Source organism: Anabrus simplex, chromosome 4, assembly GCF_040414725.1.
Source record: "Anabrus simplex isolate iqAnaSimp1 chromosome 4, ASM4041472v1, whole genome shotgun sequence".
Classification (NCBI taxonomy): Eukaryota; Metazoa; Arthropoda; class Insecta; order Orthoptera; family Tettigoniidae; genus Anabrus; species Anabrus simplex.
Window position 1 is genome coordinate 28,773,859 of NC_090268.1, and position 27,498 is coordinate 28,801,356.

General features: G+C 37.6%; 1 protein-coding gene across 5 annotated transcripts in view; it reads right to left on the reverse strand.

The window, feature by feature from the left end:
* key (NF-kappa-B essential modulator kenny) overlaps positions 1-27,498 on the reverse strand; it is a 145,452-nt gene that overhangs the window by 96,983 nt on the left and 20,971 nt on the right. For 4 of the 5 annotated variants that reach the window (XM_068227160.1, XM_068227162.1, XM_068227158.1 and 1 more), the window contains 4 exons: positions 23,073-23,203; positions 19,214-19,285; positions 12,122-12,448; positions 598-753 (listed from right to left, as the gene is read on the reverse strand). In XM_068227160.1, the coding sequence (XP_068083261.1) occupies positions 598-753; positions 12,122-12,448; positions 19,214-19,285; positions 23,073-23,203 (686 nt within the window). The remainder of the gene's footprint in view (positions 1-597; positions 754-12,121; positions 12,449-19,213; positions 19,286-23,072; positions 23,204-27,498) is intronic. The other variant, XM_068227161.1, reaches the window with a different exon arrangement.

Sequence of the window (27,498 nt, forward strand, 5' to 3'; positions counted from 1 at the left end):
CACTAGTATTCATTACCATTCACTAGTTCATTACTGAATTTTATTTGCAATTAAGTATTGCTTTTTCCACAAACTAGGCCTAGATTTTATGACTGTTTTATCATCATTATGATGAAGGGACCATTTATAATGTTCAATAGCAACCAAACTTCCAGTCAAATGATAATATATTAATATTTTTGTACTTTATAACAAGCTCTCGCACACAGGGAAGAATGAGCTACTTCAATTATTGTATTAAATCAAAATGTTTCTCAGAAACATCACTAAAAATGTTATCACAGAGAGAACAATTTTAGGACAACTCAGTATCTGGCATAAGACTTTAATAAAATTTAGAAAATATAATATTCAGACAGGCAAAAGTATGCTTCTATCCCAATAACTTAAGCAAGGAAGCTGATGGTAAATCAGGCGAGCAGTAGAATTTGGAACAGTACACAGGCATATACTGTAGCTATAACCCATCAAAATTACAAAACAAATTTGTAGCACCATACTTGTTTTGTTCTAAATATACCAACAAGTAAACAACATAAAGACATGGACAACTAACTACTTAGAGACAAAATTATAAAACATAATAAAACATTCCACCTGTTCCTTTTGCACTTGCAACTCTAGGGCAGCAACTCGTGCACGTTCCTGGTCCAGGGCTTCTTTTAGTTGTTGAACTTCTTCGCTCAAAGAAGCATGACCTGCAAGCTGTTGCTGTTTCTCCACAACAACAAATTCTCGAAGCTCTTGCTCATGCTGTTTAACAAAAAAAGATGTGCAGAAAAACATAGGAGTAGTGCATATGTACAATTAAAAAGTGAAGACCAAAAGTAGGTCACAAGCACCATGAAAAGAAAAGGAGAAGTTTAGAAAATAAAAATAAAACAGGATTCAAGAAGGGTATTTTTTAAGAGTCCAAAAACCACATACACAAAGGGTGCAAAAGTGCCACTCAATAAATGAAACAACATTCATAGGCAAATATTGAAATATCCTCTCCCTTTACTCACCAAGAACTCAAACTGTTTCACTATCAAATTACAGTATTAAGGGAGAAATATGAAAGTTACACACACTACAAAAGGAGAGAGACACTACCATCAAGCTAGAGATTTTAAAAATCTTGTACCTATTCAGAAGTCCCTTATTTTTCCCACATTTTAGTTCTAAATATTGGAGAGGGAGGAATAATGTATTTGCAAGGCCTTTTACAAACACATGCAGCTACCATAAGACATGGGAGAGTATGATAACAAGGTGTAACACAGGTACAGTATGTCTATGTCGAACACATTGCCTGCAGGTCAGATGCAGCCATTACCCCTCTTCTGAATTGAATATATATTTAATATATATAAAATATATAAAATATATATTATATATATATAAATGTTGCTTGTACTATCAATTTCCTATCAGCCCAGATGACAAAGAAATTGTTAAAATATTTCATATTATACGCTTCTGAGAATAATGTAAGATGGTATCTGTATATTTGTCAAGCAGAAAAGTACTGTAAACGTTAACACATTGAAAGCTTTTAACGGTATGTCTGGGTCTTATCATCAGTCAGCCAGTGTCAGAGGGTGCCACTAACAAACATCTCTTCCTTTTCTCTTGAAGCAGTTATGAAAACCTCGGCTTGCATCCTACTGATTATTAAATTCGCGCCTCCCAGTTGGTCTACCTCTTCACCCACTAATCTGAATCACATTGTTATTAATTATACACAGTCGTATCACCACACACTTTATTAAAACATAACCGGTTTTCGGACACTAAGGTCCATCATCAGTGTTAAAATTTAAATTTAATTTCACATAAGTGTGTCGTCAAAATGAGTTTAAATGAGTTTAAAATGTAGCCCTGTTGACATCAACATAGGAAGGGCTGGCTTTTCCTCGTCCACAGCCTGAGCACTTACTCACTATTGCTCATGCTGTTTAACAAAAAAAGATGTGCAGAAAAACATAGGGGCAGTGCGTATGTACAATTAATATTGAGTTGATGACATTGCATGTAATCTGAGTGAACAATTGCTGGCAAAAGTTGAAAGTTTAATAGCCTTTCCTATTGAAGTAAGTGCAGATGTTAGTAATGAGGCACATGCAGATCTGTTTTCATCTGCACCTAAGATAAACACTTAAATATAATTGAGGAGTTACTGGGCATAATTTTGCTTCATGATGCTACAAGCTGCCTCTGTGGATCAGTGGTAGAGTGTCGGCCTCCGGATCCCAAGATAGCGGGTTCAAACCCGGCAGAGGTAGTCGGATTTTTGAAGGGCGGAAAAAAGTCCATTCGACACTCCATGTCGTACGATGTCGGCATGTAAAAGATCTCTGGTGACACATTTGGTGTTTACCCGACAAAATTCATTAAATCTCAGCCATAGTCGCCCAAGAGAGTTTCGGATTACTCGGTCTGCCATCTAGTGGGGGCCTAGAGTAACACGGAACGTCGAAATTGACGAGCAGACAGACAGATGGCGACAACTTGAAATGTCTGCACATGGTAGCTGAGGCCATACGATTATTAATTATTATGATGATGCTACAACCAGTAAGAAGTGCATTGTCTGTTGGAAAGGTTTAATCTTCCTTTATCAAAACTAGTGCATGTAGCAACAAGGGAACTTTTTCAGTGATGGAGAAGTGCAACAGATTTTTTGCCAAGCTCCTGGCCAAGTAAAATTCCATATTTACTCGCATATTAGAACCCCCCTTTTCTCCATTTTTACAGCCAAAAAAGTGAAGGGGGGGCCCAGTATGTGATAACCTCAAATATTGTGCAGTGAATACGACCTCTAGGCTATAAAGAGCTATAAATTGTACATTTAAACATTCTATACTGCTCCTTAACAAACCTAAGAATGTATTACACTGAATATTTTTGTTGAAAGGCAGTATTTCTAAATGTACAAAGTCAATAAATGGTGAACACGGATTTAGGCCTACTTATAAAGTAAATATAATCCGTTTTAGTTGCTCATATCACGTCATTCGTTTCATCTCATTAATTCCTCCGACGAGATTGATACTAGGAAGGGCATACTGTCGTAAAAACTCTCTACGAAGATTCGTCTCACTTCATTCGACTCCGTAGAGAAAAGGGATAAGGATATCCTATTATCATATTATGCCATATTTATACAAAATAACTCAATGGCCGGTCATTTGTCTCTGTCAATTGAGCAGTAGGCCTACCACACAGTAAACCTGATCACTGCTTTCATTTTAATTCTCTTGCGCCGCTAATTTCCTTGCTACCGGCGTGTCGTCATTCCAAGTGATGTTATCTTCATTGCCATCTCGTCAGCCCTGCACTGCAATCGAGACAGAGAGCATTCGAGGTCCCGCCTTTTTGAACCTTTCAAAAATGGTTTCGTTCCCAACTATAAGATAACATATAAATAATGCACAGTAGATTTTTCCACCTATTCAATACTAAGTTGTATTTACCATATTTACATTACACGGGACTAATTTCAACCCTACTCTGGGTCATCAACAGCCATATTAAAACATACACAATATTTGGCGAAATCCTAAAACATGTTTTCTAGCAGTATGAGTCTTATGAAAATATAATTTTACAATATGAAGTGTGGTTGAAATGTTGCAAATAAAAATGAAATATTACGTGTGATGTAGGTGAGTAATAATTACTGCAAGTACATTATACATGCTAATAATTCTGGAACAAAAGTACAAATAAGGTGCTCTGTGTTGTTAAAATTTATAGACTCATGGAATTCAGTAGGTCCTGGTAATACATCTTATAACTTATCATCGTAACTATCACATGTGTTTTAATTGTCTAGCCACTTTGTCAAAAATTTTAGCTGATTTTATCATCATAACTGTATATAGTAATTTTCTACTATGTTGAGTAAAGGACCCTTATTTGCTAATTCAAGGATGTCCATGTCCTGTTCAATACTGGTAAAATTATGGTTATAATCTTGCATGTGTTGGCCGATAGCTGAAAACTTATTGTATTTTATTGCGTTAGTGTGCTCATGGTATCTTACATTGAAGTTTCTTCTGGTTTGCCTGATGTAGGATTTTTCACAGGTATTGCATTCCATCATCATCATAATTTCTTCGCTCCAGCAAGCCGGGTGCAGTTGTGTACGAGCCTCCTCCAGTTTGTTCTATCCATCCAAAGATGCTGCTCATATATGCGACACTAGTTCACATCTCTAATTTCAAAGACCTTCATTATCTGTTTTTCCCAAACATCACGAGGTCTTCCTCTTGGTCTCTTCCCAGGAACATTGTGGTCAAAGTATGTTCGAAGAGTCCTGTGAGGGTTCATTCTTTTCATGTGACCATACCATTGCAATCTCTTCACTTCTAGAATCTCCAGCAAGCTTCTTTCCAATCCAAGCTGTTGTCAGATATCCACATTCCTTATTTTATCCATTTTTGTTTTTTGTAGACAAGAACAGAGGAACTTCATTTCTGTTGCCTGAAGATGACTCTTTGTTGGTCAAGTAAGTGTTGCTGCTTCCAGGCCATACATCAATATAGGTACTAGATATATTTTGTACAAGCTGATCTTGGAAACTAACGGAAATGTTTCATCCAAAGTATTTGACGTACAGCGTGATAGAATTTGGAAGCTTTCTGTATTCTGTTACTTATCTCTTGATGTATGGTATTGTCTGATGACAGAACACTACCTAAATATTGGAAGTTGTCTACAATATCCATCTCCTCATCTCCAATTCTTAAATGAACAGTTTGAGAGTTTCTACTCACAACCAAGCCAACTGTCTTTGTTTTTCATTTGATTCTATAAACTCCTGATTTTAAAAAACTGCTGGTCTTGTTGATATGTGAAGTATTGTGTAAAATGTTTATGTTTTTATTGTTGGTTTTGGAAGATATTCACACTAGAATTTGAATCAAATCAAAAAATTAACTTTCTAGATTTAACTATCACTAGAAACTCAGATTCTTTCAGTTATAAAATATTCAGAAAACCTACTCAGACAGCCTCCACCATTCGCTAAGATTCAATACACCCCCAATCCCACAAATGAGCTACATACAATAACCTAGTTCATCGAGCTTTTAGCATACCTATGTCCAAGAAAGATCTAAAGAATGAACTTAACACAATCCGCAGTATTGCAAAATTCAACAGCTTCAGCAATCATTTTATAGAAAGGATAATCAATAAACACAAACATCGCCCTAAAACTACCCTCAAAAAAAGAAATAACTAAACCTCAAACATTTTCCACCTTCACATTCAACAACGATATTCACAAGTTAACCAATATCTTCTGTGTGTGTGTGCATGCGTGCGGGTGGGTGTGCGCATGAGTGTGTGTGCGCGTGCGCGCTCGCTTGCGTGGCGGCAGCCGTAGATTTCTTTTTTTCCCCCCCATGATCTCACTAACTTACACATCATTGAAAAATCAATGAACAACGTACAATTCAACCGGATGAAACATATTCAAAGACTGGCATACAAACAGTGTATGATTCAACCTGCTAGAGTAACAGGTAATCTGCAGTACATATCTGATTGGGGCATTCTTTTGAGTACTCCTCCCTAAATTTTTGAACTACTTTTGGTTTCTTACTAGTGTCACTAGTCACGGAAACGTCACAACACATATTTTCCTGCACAAGAAATCACTTCATTGTTTATTTCAAACTTTTCGCATTTCATGACACACGATCAGTATATCCTAAATGTAAATTTGGGAACCAAAATCGCAATAAATACTTCTTCAAAAGTCACGCACACAGTATTTACAATGAAACGGAGTTTGCCATCATTTTGCCATCAAAACAAAGACAAAAGAACTCGATACTTGCATGGAAGTTTGATCATGTGGCGAACAAAGACGACAACTTTGCAAGATATACTGCTTCACATGCGGCTACTTTTCCGGTACTGGAAGCACACACTGTGTTCGGCACGTGAAAACTCAAAATATTCTTAAACGAGGGACAGGAAAGGGCAGGGGTATAAATGATTACTGAGAAATCCGTAAAGAATATTCTGAGAATTCAAGCTGTAATCCTTTTGTATCCTTTTGAACGCTTCATACTCTTACATTTAAAATCAACAAAAAATCGTAATTTGTGGTGTGTCATTTGGAAAGGGGTAATTATGATGGGTAATTCGTAATTATTATACAGACAAGAAATGTGTTCCACCTATCAATACCTGTTTATTATAAATGGATTTACATTAGTACCGGTTTCTTGTCTGTATAGTGCATCCAATCAATACGGAAAATGAAACTCATAAATAATCATTCGTAATTATTATGATTGAACTGTAATAGTAGGCATCTCTGCCCTAGCGTGTTTTGTTTGGCGTCTCCAAAAATTGTTGAAAACAAATGGGGACATAAAAACAATATTATTATTATTATTATTATTTGTTAGGTACGTTAGCGAGAAAACAATTGTAATTGTAAACCAACATTCACAATATCAACAAACTTCTGAAAAGGACATCACCATGAAAATTGCACTTAGCGGCAAAACTTTCTTCTTTTTTCCAAATCCCTGTGTTGATCCTAACTAAGGGACCTGTGTATATGCTCCTGACATCTTTTGACTAATATTACAAACATGATCTAAAATATATTGTCGTCGTCATAGTCATCATCATCATCATCATCATCATTGTACAGTTCTGGTTTCCCAGGTACAGTTAATGAGCCTCTTCCATTTCTTCCTGTCCATGTACAACTTGTCATGGAGAACATCATCCACGGTCCATCCTCTGGTAACTACAGTAGATCAACCTTGATCATATCCATCCATCGGGTTTTAGGTCTTCTGTAGGTCTTTTCCCCCTCCACCTGTCTTTCTAAATTTATTTTGGCTGTGCTTGTAGGCTCCATCCTCATCACATGCCCGTACCACCGTAGTCTGGATGTGCCGATTCAGTCTAATAGGGATGTCTTTATTCTGGCTTCTTTCCTCACCTCCTTATTTCTTAACTTGTCCATCTTGGTCTTCTGGATGGTGGATCTAAGAAATTTCATCTTTGATGCTTACAGTCTTAATGAATCTCTTTTTGTGAGGGTGCACGCTTCGATCCCATAGGTCAATACTGGTATGAAATAGCTGTTAAACATCATCAGTTTGGCCGGTTTTGGAATCGTGTCATCCCATAAAAGTGTTCTTTCTTGTTGGTAGAATTCTGACCCTTTTTGCGCTCTGTTTGTAATTTCCTTTCTGACCGAATTATCTAGCTGGTGGTCTCCTAGTTTTACACTTGCTGGACGCCCTGCTCTCTTGACTGCCATCACCAGTGTCTTGGTCTTGCTGATGTTGAGGTTATATTTCTGGAACTGGGAATTCCCTATGTTAAGTCTGGTCTGTACTTCTTCTGTTTCACCCCAAATCATATCAGCAAAGGCCACTGCATTCAGTTCACCTAACTTTTCTTTGACGTTCTTCATTATATTGTCCATAACAGAGCTGAACAGTAGTGGGGACAGTGCACTTCCTTGTTGAACTCCACTCTTGGTCTCAAACCATGATGATCGACCTTCCCCAATTTGTACGCAGCTAGTAGTCTTTGTACAACATCTAAATTTTCCTTACCAGTCCTTCAGGCACATTTCTTCTCCTCAAGCACTCCCAGATCTTATCTCTTATAACACTATCATAGGCCTTTTCTACATCCAGGAATACAATGACCAGGTTCTTGCCTTTCTCCCAATACTTTTTTATCAGTATGCATGTGCTAAAAATTAGATCTGTTACTTCTAAATCCATATTGCTCCTCCTGTAACTGTGGTTCAATGAAGGTTCTCAATCTCCTTTCTACGATCTTCTCTAGAATTTTTAGCCCATGAGACAGCAGGGTTATTCCTCTATAGTTGGTGGGTTTCCATCTGCTGCCTTTCTTAAACAGGGGAATTATAACGCCCTAGGTGGTCAAAATGGTTCTTCAGGACTTCTCTCAAGTCACTTTCTGTCCTAAACAGATTTCCATTTTCATCTTCAAGTGCCTTTATGGTATTCACTGGCTTTCTTTTACCTTTGATAACACTATACAGTAGTTTCTTATCTGCAGGTATTTTGTTGTCTGTCTATATGGCATTTAGTACTCTGTGCAGCCAATGAATACTCTTGATGCCTGCTGCCTTTATCTTGTCCGCATTCACTTCATCTGCACCTGAAGATTAGGCATAGATTTTAAGGCTTTCTCAGTTTCTGTCCAGGTGATGGGAGGTTCCTCATTGTAGGCTTGGATTTCTGATTCTGTATTTTGTTCTTGAACTGGCCTATTCAGTAGGTGGTCAAAATGGTTCTTCAGGACTTCTCTCAAGTCACTTTCTGTCCTAACCAGATTTCCATTTTCATCTTCAAGTGCCTTTATGGTATTCATTGGCTTTCTTTTACCTTTGATAACACTATACAGTAGTTTCTTATTGCCTCTGCTGTCTTCCTCCAGTTTCTGAGTGAATATATTCCATGTCTTGTTCTTTTCTTCTGTCATCACTGTTCTTTTAACATCCAGTTTCGTGTTTCGGTATAATTGCTCGTGGTTTCTGATCTTTGCCTCGTCTATGGTAAGACCCGGTTTATTTTTCTCCCGATCCCTTTCTTTCCACAAGAGATTTCTTTCCCTGATTGCTGCTCTCACTCTTTCATTCCACCATGGTGTTTATTTCTCCCTTGTTTTCATACTTGTTTTTCCACAAACTTCAGCTGCTTCCTTAACCAATGTGCCTCTTAGTCTGGTCCATTCTGCCTCTCCATGTTTCCTTTCATCTCTTGGTAACAGGGTTTTTGTCTGGTTCTGATACTCAGTTCCCTTATCTGTTTTCTGGAGTTCCCATACTTAGATTTTTTGTATTTTCCTGTTCTGTACTTTTGGCGCATAGAAGTTTCTCGGGTCTGCTACTAATAGACGGTGGTCACTGTCAAGGCTCTTGCTGGGTATTACTCTGATACCTGTTACCAATCTGCTCCTTTCTTCATCTGAGATGACATAATCAATTAGTCTTTTGTAGTCCATCCCAACTGTATCGTGTTATCATTATGGCTCTGTCTCTTCTTGAACCATCCATTCATTTGGTATAGCTCCTTCTGTATGAGGAATGGGTTGGTGGTGAAAAATAGTTGGTTCTTATCCTTTCTGGTAGTATGGTTCATGGTTCTAATGAACCTCATTTCCATTGCTTGGATTTTACTGAAGTCTTTGTTTAGTAGGGTACACGTTTCTAAACCGTACGTGAGGACTGGTACAAAGTAAGTGTGGTACATGATTGTTTTCACTTTTTGTGGTATTTTGCAGTCCCAAAGAAGATTTCTGACTTGACTGTAGAAGTTTGATGCTTTCTGTGTCCTGCTGAGTATTTCCTGTCAAACAGTGTTGTCTTTTCGAGATTGTGCTTCCGAGGTACTTCAAGTGGGAAGCTGATTCAATTTTTATTCCTTCCAGAAATATATTTGAGCTTGTTCCTTCCCTGTTGATGGTCATTTCTACTGTCTTTGTTTTGCTTATCTTCAGTCCAAAATTTTTTAATGTATCGTTCCATTCGGTTTCTTTTGAACTTCAGCTTCTGTCTCTCCCCATAAAAGCACATCATCAGCAAATACCAGGGTGTTTGGTTCACTGTCCATTTTCTTGATAGATTTTATGACTTTGTCCATTACTATTACGAACAGGAGTGGTGATAGGGCACTACCTTGTTGGACACCTCTCTTTGTTTCAAACTATTTTGATTGTCCGTTGCCTATCTGGACACAGCTGTAGCACTTCTGGTATAGCATCTTGACTTTGTCAATTAAGTACTCTGGCACCTTTAGGTCTTCCAGGCATTCCCATGTCTTGTTTCGAGGAACACTATCATATGCTTTTTCAATGTCCACAAATGCAATCACAAGATTTCTTCCGTATTCCCATTACTTTTCTGTCAGCATTTTACTGCAAACATGAGATCCACGGTACTTCGACCTTTCTTGAACCCATGTTGTTCTTCCTCAAGCAAAGGTTCCACTATCTTCCTAACTCTCATTTCTATGATCTTTTCCAGCAGCTTCAGTGTGTGTGACAACAGCGTGATGCCTCTGTAATTTCCACATTTCCGTTGGTTGCCCTTTCTGAACAGTAAGACGATGACTCCTTTACTCCAATCTTCTGGGATTCTGTTACTTTCCCAAATCACTGGTAACATACTATATAGCCATTTCCAGCCTGGTATTCCAGCTGCCTTTATCATGTTTGAACTGAGATCAACGCCTGGGGCCTTCTCATTTCGCATGCTCTTTAGTGCTGTTTCTACTCAAGCCATGTTAATGGGTATTTGTTGTGTTTGGCCTCACCTATATTACAGTCATTGGTGGTGGTGGTGCCCCCATCTCCATTTAACAGCATGTTGAAGTACTTCTTCATTTCATCCCTGATCCCTTCGTCTGTTCATATTAAGCTACCATCATCTGTTTCCAGTCCAAGGGTGTTTATATATTCATTTCTTTTACTGTTTACTATTTTGTATAGTAGTTTCCTACTTCCTTGACAGACTTCCTCTATCCTTGTAGTAAAGTCATCCCAGCACTTTTCCTTTTCTTCCTGGATCAGTCTTTTTACAGCCAGTTTCTTTTTCCTGTATTCCTGTGTTAGATGTTCAATTTCTAATTTATTTTGTCTATCATCTGTTTTCTGTTTTTCAAGGTCTAATTTTCTTTTTAGTATGTTATCTTTTACTACTGTCTTCACTTGGTCAGTCCACCAAGGTGTTTCCTTCTCTTTTGTTGTGGCACTTGTTTTTCTGCAAATTTCCGTGGCTTCTTTTACCAAACGTTCTTTTCTCAAATGTTTACTCCTTAAAAATATGCATTTGTTGAGTTCACCATTTGGATTAGCAAAGCCTTGTTTACAGTACAATAATATTTTTGAGAACTGCATTATATAGGCCTATACAAGCATGTAGGCTTTCTTACCACTATGTTTCTTCCCTTTTCCTGTATATATCTGGCTTTCTTCTTCTCCTACACTTATCCCACATCAAGACTGAAGATCTGTCAATGAGTGTTGAAGCCCGCTCTCCTGATGAAGTTAGGAAGCAGAAACGAGCTTGTCACGAGTTGAGAAGAGATGGATGTAGAAGAACTGGGATTCATGAAGAGAAAGGCTATCTATTCGGAGAAGGCCGTATATGAAGCTGTAGAGATTATCCTTGTTATTTTGTGTTTCCATGTTTGTCCTCGTATGCTATTTTTGTTGTTCCCTCTTTCGACACTGAACTGCCATTGTGTTCATTCTATTGTATGCATTCCTTTCTTACCCCCTCCACTCACCTCACTCTCTCTAACTTGACTATCTTACCACTTAATACATGACAAGTACTGTATAATCATAGTATCTTAAGACTCTCAAGAGCCAGTGAATAAAAAGTATAATTGAAGAAAAAAACTGAAACTCTACAGAAAGTTGGCAAGTTTATGCTCTCATTTTGAGATAAATTTGGTAATACAGAACTGCAATAAAGATTAAATAAATCTAGAAATATATAGAATGGTCTTTTTTTATAATTGACTACACACTCTATACTAGAGCAATTTCTTTTAAAAAAAGACTTTTTGGTTTTCAACTTTCTCTCTTACCCTTGCCACTTTCCTACAAAAAGTTCTATGACCATGCAGTGAAAGAAAAATTATTCTTACATGAATAGAAGACCAGTTGAATTTAAGATATATTGTCCTGGTTCACATATTTAATACCAAAATCGTCAGTCTTTACGAAGAGAGAAAAGAAGTGTTCTGATCCCACAGAGAATGAGGGAACTTAGTTGAAAAAGAGAGGGATCATACAAAGTGAAAAAAAAAATTCAATTTGTCATAGATCACTAAAAGTACCCAGGTAGTGTTAAATGTCTAAAGAAAACAATAGTTGACCAAGAAAACGTAGATAGACCAAATGAAAGATAGAAACAAAGTAGAAGGAAAAGGTTGCAATGGCAGACTTGACTAGAGGCCCTTCAAGAATCTCTAAGCCCATACAGGAAATGGCATGCTAACAGCAAAAACATGCTAAACTCAACTATACTCATAAGAGCAGTAAACTAGAGAATCATAAGAGCATATCAGGTGTTTACCCAAATGCAACATAAGAAAATATATCATACCTGATTTACTTTTTGAAGTAACTCATCCTTCTCTTGTAGCAGTGTTCTATTCTTTTCCTTATGTTCTTCCATTTCCTCCTTAAGTGCTGTGACATCTCGTTCAAGTCTTGTCTTTTGTGCAGTGAGTCTCTCCTTATCCAGTATTAACTGACGTCTAGCACGCTCTGCAGTCTCCAGCTGTTTGTTAAGTTGTTTCACAAGATCACTTAATTCTTCTTCTTTTCTGCTGGGAGGACCAGCTGGATGATCTTTTCTTGCTACTGGAGCTGAAAGTTTCTGCTGAAGTTCAGCTATTTGGCCTTTTAATTTTGCATTTTCTGCTTTCAGCTGAAAACAAAGCAGAATAGTTGGCTGAATTCCTTATATGCATGACATCATATCACTTCAGTTCTGTTGGTCATGCAAAGAGCTACTTTACGACATTGTAAATTAAATTACACAAGAACCTCTTTTATCCAGATTAAGTGGGACCGGAACTGATCCGGATTATCGAATATCCAGATAATCCGGAAAGAAAAAAAAAAAAAAAAAAAAAATACAGTACATATTATATAATATATTAACATAAGTTGTACAGTACCTTTCTTCAATTATACAATAAATATAAGAACACTTTTCTTACATTTACGACTCTGTTTTATTCACTAAAATAATGTCCGAGCCTTTTCTGTTTTACATTTGTATAGCATTTGTGTGCACCAGGTTTACGAAGTTTGTAACATCAGTTCTGCCGGTGTGGTTTCAGTCTGGGATTCTAAATAGGCCATCGTTTGTCCAGCAGCATTTTTGCATCTTCTGATAGAGCGTCAGTTTCATCTTCCAATTCAACATCACTCTCGTCATTACATGCCGAGGAACAAGAGGCAATAATTTATTCATCTGTCATTATGCCGTAGCCTGAATTACAGTTGTTTTTCAACCAGTCATTTAAGTCGTTCACATCTACTTCCGAGTATCCGGGAATGTGTGCAAATGTGTCAAGGAACTCAGAAGAGTCCACGGTTTCCCATTCTCAATTCCAGATGAATGCCAGGACGGTACCTTTGAAAGACCGCGGCCTACTTACTTCCAATTCCTGTCCTTAACTATCCTTGGCGGAAAGACATTCAAGAACAATCGGCCCCATAAAAGAAATACTGTACAAGTGAAAACAAAGTTTTATTATTTTCGATCTGGATAAACCGGAGATCCGGATTAATGAGGGCTGGATAAACGAGGTTCTTGTGCATTTTGGAATGTGCTGGTGGTAATTATACTTTTATAAAGGGAAGTACAACTAGATACTTACACCTCTGTAACTATTTTGAAGGAAAAGATTAAGATTTCCTCCGACTCTTTGAAGAACGAAGACAATGATGAAAGACAGGCAAGGGTCAAAACAGACTCCCTCAGCTTCACGAATATCGACGGTGCACAAGCAATACCTCGTATCCTGCAATGCTGTTCCAATCTAATATCCTCCGTAAGACTGGTCACACCTCCCAGTCACACATGGATATGCAGTCCATCAGAATAACGTTCGTTTTGTTCATTTTCCTGTGCTAATGTGTAAAGGAAAATGAACCTTAAATTAATTATACTGTAGGAATGCATAAATACACATTCCTACAGTACAGTACAGTAAGGTTCATTTTCCTTTAAATAATGACATTGGAAAATGAACGCAACAAACATTACTCCGATCGACTGGATATCCATGTGTGGATGGGATGTGTGACCAGTCTTCAGGAAAATAATGGATAGGAAGAGTATTGTGGGATATGAGGCTTGCACACCGTCGATATATCATCGTAGCGATTGAAAGAGAACCAGAGCTGAGCAGGAGAGATTATATACAAAAGATGAACGTGAGAAGCCTGGTGTTTGGTACTTATACAAATACTCATCGTCATCAGCTGTACAACTCGTATCCGAGTAAACATATTCTTCAGCACAAGCTTTCTTCGCCAGCATCTTGAACATAGAAGAAATTATTTTCTGGACTTCTGTAGGTCATGGACGAACTGGAAACTGTGCCCACATTTTCAAGGGGTCTGTTCTTCCTGAAGGCCAGTACAAGACTGTGGCTATGCACTCCCAATATACATGGTGCAGGCACCCTGTTCTCTGCATGGTCCACGCTTCTAGTGTGCTGAGGATATCGCTGCTGGTTGGTTGACGATTGCCAGTTGGCTGTACTTTCCCCCTAGCTGTTCCCTGCTCCTCTGTCCACTTAGCTTCCTTATCTTAGCTGTTTTGAATATGCTATCCAGACTGTTACCTTCTGGTAGCGCCGATCGCATCCCTCCGGACTTCAAATTGTGGTCAGTGCTCGACAGAATGGTCTACAAAAAGAGACACCCTGCGCTTGAAAGTCTGAAGTGCTCCTTGGTGGTAGCAGTGGAGGATTTCCTGACTGATACTGTCCGTTCTGCGACAGATGACAGGCTAAAGAGACTCCAAGCCTTTGAGCGTGTTAAGAGCGGATTTTTTGAAGACTGATTGGTGCAAATAGTGTGTAATATGTGTGTGTCTATAACATAGTAAAAGAATTGAAAAATCTCAAACCATATTCTAGTTATAAAAAAATAAAGAGTTTGTGACAGTATTTATGGCTAGACCATGCACATTTTACCAATCTATACAGCCACTGCAGACCAACAGATCAAACTGCCTTTATCATCACCACCACGCTTATTTCATCTATTCCAGCCCTTTTCCCCCCTCTCATTCTTCTGACTGCTAGTTCCATCTCTAGCATTGTAATGTCAATCTTTTCTTATTCCAAGTCCACACCCTGTTCTTTCAGCATTTTTTCTGTAAAAATTTTCCACATTTAATAATTTGTCAAAATACTCTTTCCATCTTTTCTGTATCTCTTCTGTCTCTGTTTAAAATTCTCAACCCTCTTCTTTCACTAACTTGGTATATGCTCTTTCTTTCCTCTTATAAGTCCACACAGCATCTTTTTACCCCCACCCTCTTCCATCTTTCATGTGAACCACACCTGACCAAATTAGTATACATCCTTTTACTTGCCTGATATTTCATATTGATTTATTCCTTTTTGTCTCTTTTCCAATCTTGCCATGCTTTCTTCACCTTCTCATTCCACCAGGGTGTCCACTTTTCTTTCACCCTTGTGGATGTTCTGCCACAGATCTTTTATGCACAACTTACAAATGCCCTTTTAAATGTGGACCAATCCTTTTCCACACTCAATATTCTGTGAGTGTGATGCAAGTGTGATAAACAGATATAACTTCTCTCACCCATGGGTAAATAATGCTAGTGTCGAGCTCGAATTATTATTTTACGATTATGATGATTATTATTACTTGTAATGTATAACTATGAAGTGTTTACATCCATTTATTATTATTATTATTATTACTATTATTATTATTATTACATCATATGTACATACGATAGATTGCGTCGTTTGTGAGGTTATGTCATGAAACATGCACTGGATATAGACATTTATATCAGTTCAATTAATGTAAGAACCTGTATATAATTTATTCTTACCGGTATTTATAATTTGTAATCCACTATAAAATTGTGAATCACACTGTAACTTCCAGAATGGTACTGGGTAGACGAGAACGATGGAGAATATTCTGTACAATATATCTATGTATTAACTCTCTTGGTGCCAGGCGGTAGTGCGAGCATCCGCCCTTTAAATTGCCAGAGCCGATCTGGTCGGCCGTTAACAATCCAGTCGGAAGTTGCCAGAGCCGATTACATCGGCCGGCTTAAAATTCTGTGATATACGTAATTTTGAGGCAACCTATAGTGACGTGCATACTTTTGTTACAACCTGTAGTAAAGGGGCTGCACGTTATTGTGTGTCTGGCCTTGCTTTGGCAGTTCTAAGAGGGTGTTATACCTTTCACAAGAGTCGTTTCCTGTGTTTACAAATACCGCTAACCGGTCAATAAGAGTTTGCTCCTTGCAGTGAGTGGATTTGTGACAGGAAAATGGCATGTTGTTCAAGTGATAATTTTTCAGCAGGTATTGATGACAATAAATTAATGCAGTATTTAGAACAGTGCGAAGTTAACGCTGATGATTTATCGGATAGTGATAGGGAATTTAGTTCAGAGAGTAGCGACGAAATCATACCGGACACGTCCGCGGAATCACCGCAGCTAAAGAAGAGACGTTTAATTGTGTCTAACAGCACTAAAGCTACTCTGAATATGGTGATAGATGAAACTAGTGACAACGAATATGATGATGATGTTTCTGGAGAACATTTTGTGGAAATGTGTCCCAATGAACCCGACAACATTCCTCAATCTCCTGTCTCCTTGAAGGACCAAAATATGCCCTACCGTCTGATTCTCCGCCCATATCACACTTCAATTTACTTTTCACTTACTCTCTGCTAAGCCTTATAGTCACATATAGTCCTCTATCATTACCTAAATGCCGGTCTCCGCGGGATAAGTGTAGCGTGCCTGCCTCTCACCCGGAGGTCATGGGTTCGATTCCCGCCTGGTCCTGAGGGTTGGTTCGAGGTTCACTCAATCTACGTGACCCTAAGTGATTGCAATTGAGGAGATATCTAAGGGTGAGAGGGCGACTCCGGTCTGGAAAACCAAGAATAATTACTGAGAGGATCCATCTCACTGACCATGATTCACCTCGTAAACTGCAGGTACCGAACTGAGCAGCGGTCGCTTAGTAGGTCAAAGCAAATCACGGGTTTAGTGCCATACATTTCTTAATTTCGTAAATTCTGTTGTATTGTCAAATTATTTTTCTAATATATACTACAACCGAAAACGAGAAACTATTTTTTCTGAAAACAAAAACTACAATATCAACAACTAATTTTTTACTTATTTAATAATTCAGAATTATTCGAATACTGTGTTGTCCGCACATAGAAAATTTGTTGTCAGTATTTGCCAAACATCGATACATACACGCGAATTTTATCGGTGAGTAAAATTGTCTTGTTTTTACTAGTGGCATATGTTTGAATTTTTACTTTTTATGTTTTTATTTTTCTCGTTCAAATTAGTTATTCTATAGAATTGTATTTAGAAATACATTATACATAATTACGTATATTCTTTTGTATGTTAAATTATTTTTTCAAAGTAGATATTGAGAGAGAAATTGCGAAAATATTTTTCTCTTCCTAAAAATAAACGCTATCGACAACTATAAATCAACAATAAAAAGGTTTTTGACTCTTTATATCACTCCAAACCAGTTTCTTATTCTACGTAGTCGACATGTAGAAAATTTCATGCCGGTATTTGCTATACACCGGTAGATATACGCGAATTTTAAAATACATGTATTTCCACTGAAAACGGCCTGGCACTTTGCAGCAGTAGAGTGGAGGCGGAGCTCTGGCCTCTTCCAGCTGATGGGGAGCGGCCGACCAGATCGGCTCTTGGCTCCAAGAGGGTTAAACACTCTAGAATTTTCGAGAAGGTATTTTGTCAATGTATCTATCTAGAAGCCTGGCCAGGCACATATATAAGGAAATGGTCTTGATGGTAACGACGAGTTACTGTTCAGTAAAGTTATGAGTTAACAGGTTATACTTGTGACCATGTGTTGTGACATGCTTTTAAGCAGTCATCTGTTTCAACTGTGTTTTAAGGTTCTCAATGTGCAGTGATAGGCAATTGTCAAAATGGCAGTTTGTGATGTGTTTTGTTTGTGACAGCAGTGATTAAGGTTATGAGTGTGTTTAATTTGTACATAGATGTGAATAAATAACTGTACCAACTGACAGCAATTCGTGTGCGTCTTTGTGGATACATTAACTGGCGACCGTGCGACAGAATATAAAAATTTATGAATAAAGAAGAGTGTAAGTGCAAAATTATCAAAATGAAAGTGATACTAGAGAATTTGTTGCTGAAACAGCTCAAAGACGAACTTACCAAGAGGAATCTCCCGATGAATAGGAAGAAAAAATCGCTATAGGCGCGGCTACAGGAAGATCTCATGGAATAAGGAGAAGATCCTGAAAAGTTTTTCATCAAAGTCAGAAGATTCCAACGAAACATCGGAATATGAGGTAAATATTCCCAAAATGTGTTCTAACTTAATGACCATGTGATGCAGGCACTCATTGATAAAATCTCAGACATTGATTCACGAGTTAATTCCGCCTTAATGGAACAGAATGACAAACTTGCTGATCAAATTTCAAAAGTAAATGACAAAATTTCAGATGTCAATTCCTGCTTAACAGGAAAAAATTCAGATGTAAATGACATACTTTCAGGCAAAATTTCACACGAAATTTCTCAAGCTAACTCAGTTTTAACTGGAAAAAATATCACAAGAGTACACGCAGGTTTACAAAGTTGAACAGGGCCTAGAATCGAAAATTTCAACTGTAAATGACAAAATTTAATCGCAAATTAGCGACGTCACCAATCAATTAACGCAGCAGATATCAGACGTCAGGTCAAAACTGGGACAGGTTGACCAGATCGATAGCAGAGAAAGCCAGCTGGAAGGGGATATCTCGAACCTCAAGGACAAGGTGGAAATTCAGGTTTAAGGCATAAAGCAACAGATTGAGGGGAGAATCTCTACCATTGAGGGAAATTTTGAAAGCCGTATCTCTGCCGTCGAGGGAAATTTCGGGGGCCATATTTCTGCTGTTGAAGGAAGGACAGAAAACCGGATTTTAACCATCAAGGGAGGTAGGTAGGTAGTTAAAGTATCTGTAATTTATATTTTGCTCCCTCGATCTTTCAGTTTTGTTAACTTTCTGGAGAACAAGGCAACGGGAAACCACTGCATTAAAGATCCTGAGAGATATTCCAATAAATTCACATGGTATGGCTGCAACGTCAAGATCAGAGCTGGCCGTGTGGATCGTCTACCTCCGTTTGGAGACGACGTCTTAAGAAGAAGAAGAATCTACAACTCTTCATTACATTCCATAAGCATACTAATTTTACTTTTAAGATCTTTACAGTACCTATCAAATTATTTGCATAATTTACATAAAATAAAGGCTATTTTGCTACATAAACCATGAGTATACCGTGTATACCATGAACAACAAAAATATTTTCTTGCAAATAACAAAATGTGACCAATTAAACAAATTGAAGTTACCTGATTATCAGAAACACTTCCTGTTTTTGACTGCTCCAAGTATTTCTTCAATTCAGCATTTTCAGCCCTCAACTGAAAAGTTAAATATTAAAATATTACTCTCTTAATATCAGAATACATCCATATGAATAGAAATTCTCATTATCATACACTGAATTTAACCAAAGAGAACACTCAAATGCAGGAGGAGATACTGATGATGAGGATGATTGTTGTTTAAAGGGGCCTAACAGATAGGTCATCAGCCTCTACAGAGGAGATATTGTAGGTGATGATCAGGGAATAGATTTTTATGCACATACATATTTTCAAACCACTCATACAGTACCAGTACATAAGTGAAATGATTGGTGATATAATGCCGAAAATAAAGGCAAATGTTCATAATCGTTTGCAGCAGTATGTTCTGCTATAGATAGATATTTTCAATCATTCTGCTATAAATACATAAACTGTTACTTTTTCTTTATTCTATTTTTTTTCAATTTAATCTGAAAACTCACTTCAAATATCATACATATTACTGAAAACACAATGCGAATGAACTTCTCTCTTGAATGTATTGCATCGTGATCATTACTACATGTGCTGGCTCACTCTCACTACGAAGGGGAATCCCATATCTATGAAATTAAACAATGCATTTGATTTGCATGTTGTTGTTGTTGTTTTTTTGCTATTGTTTTACTTAGCACCGACACAGGTAGGTTTTATGGCAACGATGGAATAAGAAAGGCCTAGGAATGGGAAGGAAGCAGTCGTGGCCTTAATTAAGGTACAGCCTGGTGTGAAAATGGGAAACCACAGAAAACCATCTTCAGGGCTGCCGACAGTGGGGTTCGAACCCACTATCTCCCGGATGCTAGCTCACAGCTGCGCGCCCCTAACCGCTGCATGTTCTTCAGTCATCGACATTGCCTTGATTAACTCAGACCACTCATATAGTACCAATATATAAGTGAAGTGATTGGTGTTAAAATGCTAAAAGTAAAGGCAAGTATTCGTTCTCATTTGTAGCAATATGTTCCTGAATTTAGTGGACATTTTACAAGTGACAGAAAATGTGTATTATGTTAAAACTGGTGGAAATCAGCGACTGAAGTCTTGCAGCACTAAACGGGTATTAAACACTGAATCGCATCACGTGCACCCTCTAGATTTCTTATATGGTGCAGATTTATGCAAAGCTTTTCTTACATCTGATACTCCTTTATAACAATTGAAAAGTACAGAACTTAGAAAGTTTTTTACATAATACATACATTTTGAAATATCAGAAGAAGCAACGTTACAAAAAATGTACGTCCCTGCACCACGAAAAATCAGGCTGAAATGTGAAAATAAAACAAATATATGGGTAAGCATGGACAAATCATCAGATTCATGCTGCAGTTGAGAGAGCCGGAAGTCGGTGAGCAGCAGAATGATACAAATTTTCCTCATAAAATAAGAGCACTGACCTTGCCAATGTATCTCAACCAATTTCATCCATTTTCAGTATACATGAGAATTTTCACTGGTTCAAACTGCAAGGTGCAACTCCTAGCTTATTCCAAGAATACAGATTTTGAATATTTTGAGAGTGCTTCTCAAGACCAGCATGCGGCACATTCCCACAACGAAAGTGCACTGCAATGAGCAAGACCTCTGCTTCACAAGCTCATGATCCACAAACTGAATCTCACCTCCATAGAGTCTTTGTTTGTTACTATGCAAAACAGAATAAACTATCTGAAACAATTTTGTAATATGCTACGATATCAATGTTTTATAATGACAGAACTATTCATGAATGTGAACCAAGTGTACCAGGCTGAGTGGCTCAAATGGCTGAGGCACTAGCCTTCTGACCCCAATTTGGCAGGTTCAATCCTGGCTCAATCCGGTGGTATTTGAAAGTGCTCATGTTGGTAGATTTACTGGCATGTAAAAGAAGTCCTGCAGGACAAATTCCGGCGGCACCATCAAAAAGTAGTTAGCGGCACTTAAAAACGATATTACTATTATTATTATTATTATTATTATTGAACCAAGTGGGTTCATGTAGCAACCCACAGTCTCAACACTACTCTAACAACAATATAATCTAAACGGTATAAATGATGCAACAAATATATCGACGAAGTGAGGGATAAGATTTGGAAATGAGTACGAAAAAGGAGGGTCAAAAATGAAGATAGTAGATGTGAAAGAGAGATGAAAGAAAGGAGGAAAGGGGAGTGGACTCCTCACTGTATTTCATAAACTCGTTCACCCTTTACAAAGTGAAATTTCATTTTATTTTTTCTCACCCCTTTTTACTCCTATCCACCTCAAACTGATTTTTACTTTCTATAAGTATCTCTATCTCCACACTGAACTGGGAATTATTCTCAAATATGGTTCAGAATGACTTGACCATTAGATTGACCACTTCGCCGCCTTAAGAACTCTTTGAGCATTCATTTTAATGATACCTTCGTTTGTCATCTGTGATAATTGTTCCAATACTGCACTTATTTCTCTTCACACTGGTGCTTAACTTCAAATTTTCTGTGTAAAAACAATAACAACCTGCTATTTGTTTCTTAATCTATAAAACACGTGACTACAAGATCCAACATCGAGAATTATTTATCTCCACACCAAGATTTAAAAGACTTTTGAATACCCAGTGCATCTTGCTTATGTGATATTGAACTTTCGTCATATGAAAAGGTTTATGTTTTCTACGTCCTTTATTTGCTAGTGAATTTTTTACCTTGTACCTTTTGATAAGGGGGCTGCCTAGCCGAGACAGTAAAGGCATGCTCGGTTCGCCCGGAGGGACTGGGTTCATATCTCCGTAAGGAAGTTGTAAAATTTAAGGAACGGTATTTCCACTTCCGGTGGTGCACATGGCCCTGAGGTTCACTTAGCCTACACCAACAATGAGTACTACGTTAATTTCTGGGGGCAAAGGCGGCCGGGCGTAGAGCTAACCACTCGACCTCATCAAGTGCCGAGGTTACGGATAGTGGAAGCCTTGAACTTCCACCCCTCCAAGGGCCTTCATGGCCTGTACGGAGATGACTTTGCTTTGCTTTGGACCTTTTGATAAATTTAAAAGAATTTTGAATATCCAGTGCATCTTTCTAATATGATATTGAACTTTCGTCATGTGAAAAACGTTTATGTTTTCTACGTTCTCTTGTTATTTGCCAGTGAATTTTCACCTTGCACCTTTTGAACGACAGGCTGAAGATGACCCTGGCTAAAGGTCGAAACCGGTCCCAACTGTGACTGGCTTATAATGTAACCTTGCATTAATAAGTTTTCTTGTATTGAATAGGTGGAACTAAGATATATTATTAATTTAATTGTAATTACATATTTTGTACTGTGCATATATTTAATGTGTTTGTAATCGAAATAATGTACTAATTGAACATAAAAACAAACCCATGAAAACACTACAGAGGCAAGATTAGATCTGTGGATCACAAGCTTGATAAACAGAGAATTTGCTTGTTGTGATAAACGTTTGTTATGAGAATGCGTCACGTGCTGCTCTTTTAAAGCACTCTCAAAATACTGAAATTCCATTTTCTCTGAAATGGGTGAGAGTTGCGCCTTGCAATCTGAACTGGTTAAAGTTCCTGCCATAGCCTGCATGTACGTATACTGAAGAATGGATCAAATCAGTGGGGACAGGTTAACGCAATGCCCATCGAATTCAAAGTTCCCCTAATGCATATCCTCCAATGTCACTTGCTCCCACTTCCCAACACAAGATTTTAGCTTCAGTATTGACAATTCTACTTTTCTGACTGTAAATAGTTCCAAGTTTCAATTTTTTTTTTTTTTTTTTAATATGCTTGATGATATAATTAATACATACCTTCAATATGAGATCTTTTGTTTCAGCAAATTTTTCTTTGTGGCTTTGGTGAACCTTAAAAACTTCATCTTGCCACATAACAAGTGTGTTAAATTGCTGCTTCATGGCTAGGTTATTCTGATGTAGAGTTTCTGAAAATGAAAAGAATATTTCAGAAGTTAATCTCATTAATAATAAGTCAATCCTTCAATTTTATGTCAGCAATTTGAGCATGCACACACAAAATAGTACACATTATATCAGGCACACCAACTTCAGGACATAATGGGGGGGGCATGATTAACATGAACACAGGCATGTGAAATGAAGAACTATTAATGTGAACATTCCTATATAATAACAATATTCACAAATAGAAAAAACAGAACAATAACAGAGCTTGTTTCTCAAGTACATTTTTGAACAAGTCTTATGTACGGAGGTTTCAATAACATTCACAAGTAAACAGAAAAATACAAATTGATTCATAAATATTTTGAAGGAATCTATGTGCAAAGCTAACAAAAACAATCACAAGTAAAAAAAAGAATGTAAAAAAAAAAAAACCTTACTTCATAAATATATTTCCTTAATAAATGACCTATTACCGTGATACGAAATGTGAAAAGCTCTACCACCAAATGTACCGCCTGAACAGTCTCCACTGGGAAATGTAGTTCTCTGAAGGAATATCTGCTTTCTAATCTCATTTCTTGATATAAAACCATATACCACCTTCTTGAAATTTAACATCTTAGCAGCCTCTGAAGCCTACCAAACTCCATGTTTTAAGGGAACGTAACATCTAGAAGGAGAATTTTGCAGGAGGGCAAAATGGCACTCTGCCCCTCTAAGATCATTTGAGGGTGGGGATGCCTTGCCCCCCAAAGTTGGCGCCAGTACATTATATTAGAAAACAGATAGAAAACTTTGCAGAGACTTTGCTCCGTGTCTTCAGAAGAGAAAATACGTCTGTCCACTACGAAGACTTCTCTAACGATGATGGTTTCATCTTCATCTCTTTCTATTCTTTTGTCCTTGTCAGTCTTTCCTTGTACTTTATTTGATTTATTCCTTCTGTCATATTCCTCCCCCATTGGCTTTCATTAGACTGATGAACTTGCTGTCTATTTTGCAACACATAGACATATTGAACAGGAAACATCTTACTTTGAGCTAAGATGACATCATCACTTCCCACTCGGAAGGACAGTGTCCAGTGAGCCACCGGTGAAGAACGAGAGTATCACTACAATAGACCAACGGTCAAGTTCTTTCAAGTTCAACTTGTCATTGTCAGAGAAGTCTTCATTATGGACAGACATATTTTAGTATCAATATAAATATTGAAACTGTGGTTAGTTGGCAAGTGGTATTAGAATTGATATGTTATGGAGTTATCGGACAAATATCGTAACCATGTTCTTTTTTATGAATATGTCCGATTACAAAAAACAACTTTCCCTCACTAGATCTAAGATTTGGTAACTGGTCAATTCTGTGATACCAAGGTAATACATTTCTTTTTTTGGAAAAATATACATGTAAAATGTTCACTACCGGAAGGTGAAGTCTGCATTATAAGTCCCACTTGCCAACTCTGCTAACACTTGAATCTGTTGTCCCCAAGGTTTAAAAAAAGAAGAAATCCTTAATGAAGCACATATTTTCTGAGTTTGACAATCATGCTGATAGGATGATAAGACGTAGCTTGAAACAGATACTAGGTAAACCATTAATCAGGGTCAAACTCTCACTGAAATCTTGCTTCAATACATATAAATATAAAAAATGACAAAACAAATTACAGATTACAACTGAAAGAAAATGAACCAAAGTGGTCCAAGATTACAAATGATAGGCCCAGTTAAAAACACTATAAAACAACATGGTTATGAAATTGGTCCAACAACTCCACAACATTTCAATCCTAATATCATATGTCAACTAACCACAATTTCAAACTGTCAAAGCAAGTGTACTTTGAAAAAGTGACAAACAGAAATTCATAAAACAGTATCAACAGCTGTACCAACTGCACATTTTCATTGTATTTCAATTCAATTTTAACTAAGGGCATGCTGGTGACCCTGTTTATGCTGCAAATACATAAAAACTGCAGTTGCTGAGAACTAATGCATGTGATCGCATAAAAAGTTTGTTTTTCTTCCTAGTTAAATTGCTAAACAGAAGAATGGGAAGAAAAGTTGAAGCTGAGTTGGGAGAAGATCAATTTTGGCTTCAGAAGGAATGTAGGAACATGTGAAGAAATCCTGACTTTAGATATGATAATAAGCTTTGGGGTTATGCCGTGTCAAGAAAACAAGGTGAAACTCTTTACGTTCGCAAAGAACTTTGCTCCGCGCCTTCAGAAGAAAATACTGACTGTTCATGAGGAAGACTTCTCCAATACATTGTCTACAATTATGGACCGTGCAAGCATCAATCTAAAAATCCTGACTTTACGTTTGGTCTTAGAGGACCAAATTAAGAAGGAAAAGCCCATGTAAATGGCATCCATAGATCTAGAAAAGGCATACAATAATGTTGATTTGACCAAGCTATTTGAAATTCTGAAGGTGATCGGAATAAGATACCAAGAAAGAAAAATTATCTGCAATCTCTATAAAAATCAGTCTGCAGTGGCAAGAATCAAAGGCTCTGAAAAAGAAGCAGCAATCCAGAAAGGACTTAGGCAAGACTGCAGTTTGTCCCCACCCACACCCACTTCTTTTCAATTTTCATACAGAACGTCAAAAAAGGAAAAAGAGTAATTTGGAAAAGGAATCATAATCCAAGGAGAGGAAATCAAAACACTGAGATCTGCCAATGATATTGTTATTTTATCTGAGTCTGCAGATGATCTGGAGAAACTGCTGAATGGTATAAACAGAGTCTTCGTGAAGGAGTACAAGATGAAAATAAGTCCACAACAAAAGTAATGGTGCAAAGTCGTATAAAATCAGGTGATGCAGGAAAAATCAGATTAGGAAATGAATTCTTAAAAGAAGTATATGAGTATTGTTACTTCGGTAGTAAAATAACTAACGATGGCAGAAGTAAGGGGGACATCGAATGCAGACTAGCAAAAGCACCAGAAGGCCTTCCTAAAGAAAAGACATGTGCTCACTTTGAACGTTGATATAGGAATTAGAAAGATGTTTTTGAAGTCTTTCATCTGGAAGTTTGGAAGTGAAACATGCACGATAACTAGTTCAGAAAGGAAGAGAATAGATCAAATCACAAATGAAGAGCTAATGAATCAAAATGGTGAAAGGAGATTGATTTGGCTAAATTTGATGAGAAGAAGAGAGAGAATGATAGGACACATCTTAAGACACCCAGGACTTTTTCAGTTGGTTTTTGAGGGAAGTGTACATTGTAAGAACAGTAGGGTATGAATTTGACAAGTAGATTAGAGCAGATGTATGATGTAGTAATTACAAAAAATGAAAAGGTAAGCAAAGGATAGCGTGGCACTGAGAGTTGCATTAACCCAGTCTATGGACTGAAAACTCAACAACAACAACAACAACAACAACGACAACGACCTAACTGTAACACAATTAAATTGAAATAATAAATAAGGTAGTTCAACCTGTTCAATACAAATAAATATGAAATGTAGTGTTACATTCCTATTTAAATATAAGCGGAAGCGGTACTGGTTTCGACCCCAATCCCGGTCATCATCAGCCGAATAAAATGCAAAAAACAATGCATAGGTAAGAAAGAAATTAAAGATGAAGTCCCCACAAAAACAGTTGAAGAGGCAATATAAAACAACGGGGATAGGCACTGTAAAATTCATAAGAAGTAGAAGGTAAGTCATTTAAAAGAAGCAAGGCGCAATCTTCTGAACAGCAGCATAGCACACACAAAGTTCGGCATTGTCTCATAATGTTTACGAGAAGCGGAGAACAGTTAAATGAGCCAGCTTCTATACACTATCAGGCGTGAAGTCACAACACAATCCAACAAATATTAGATCCAAAATCGTGCAGAAGCCGAAGACGAGTAGCTCAATTGAAGTAAATTGCCAGCTCCCGAAGATCAGCGCGACATATTCAACGTCGGGCACTGTGCTTTCAAACGCCGACGGAACTCAACGAATAGCTTAATGATCCAGTATTTGCTTCGGTCGCGAAAATGTACATACAGCAGAGTCTCGTTAATCTGAACTAACTGGGACCGGAGTCTGTTCGGATTATGAAATTTTCAGATTAACCGGAAAATATTTTCTAATAATGTTATTGTTTTTACGTCCCGCTAACTACTTTTACAATTCCGGAGATGCCTATGTGCCAGAATTTTCTCCCGTAGGAGTTCTTTTATGTGCCAGTAAATCTACTTACACGAGGCTGTCGTATTTGAGCACCTTCAAATACCACCGGACTGAGCCAGGATTGAACCTGCCAAGTTGGGGTCAGAAGGCCAGCACCTCAAC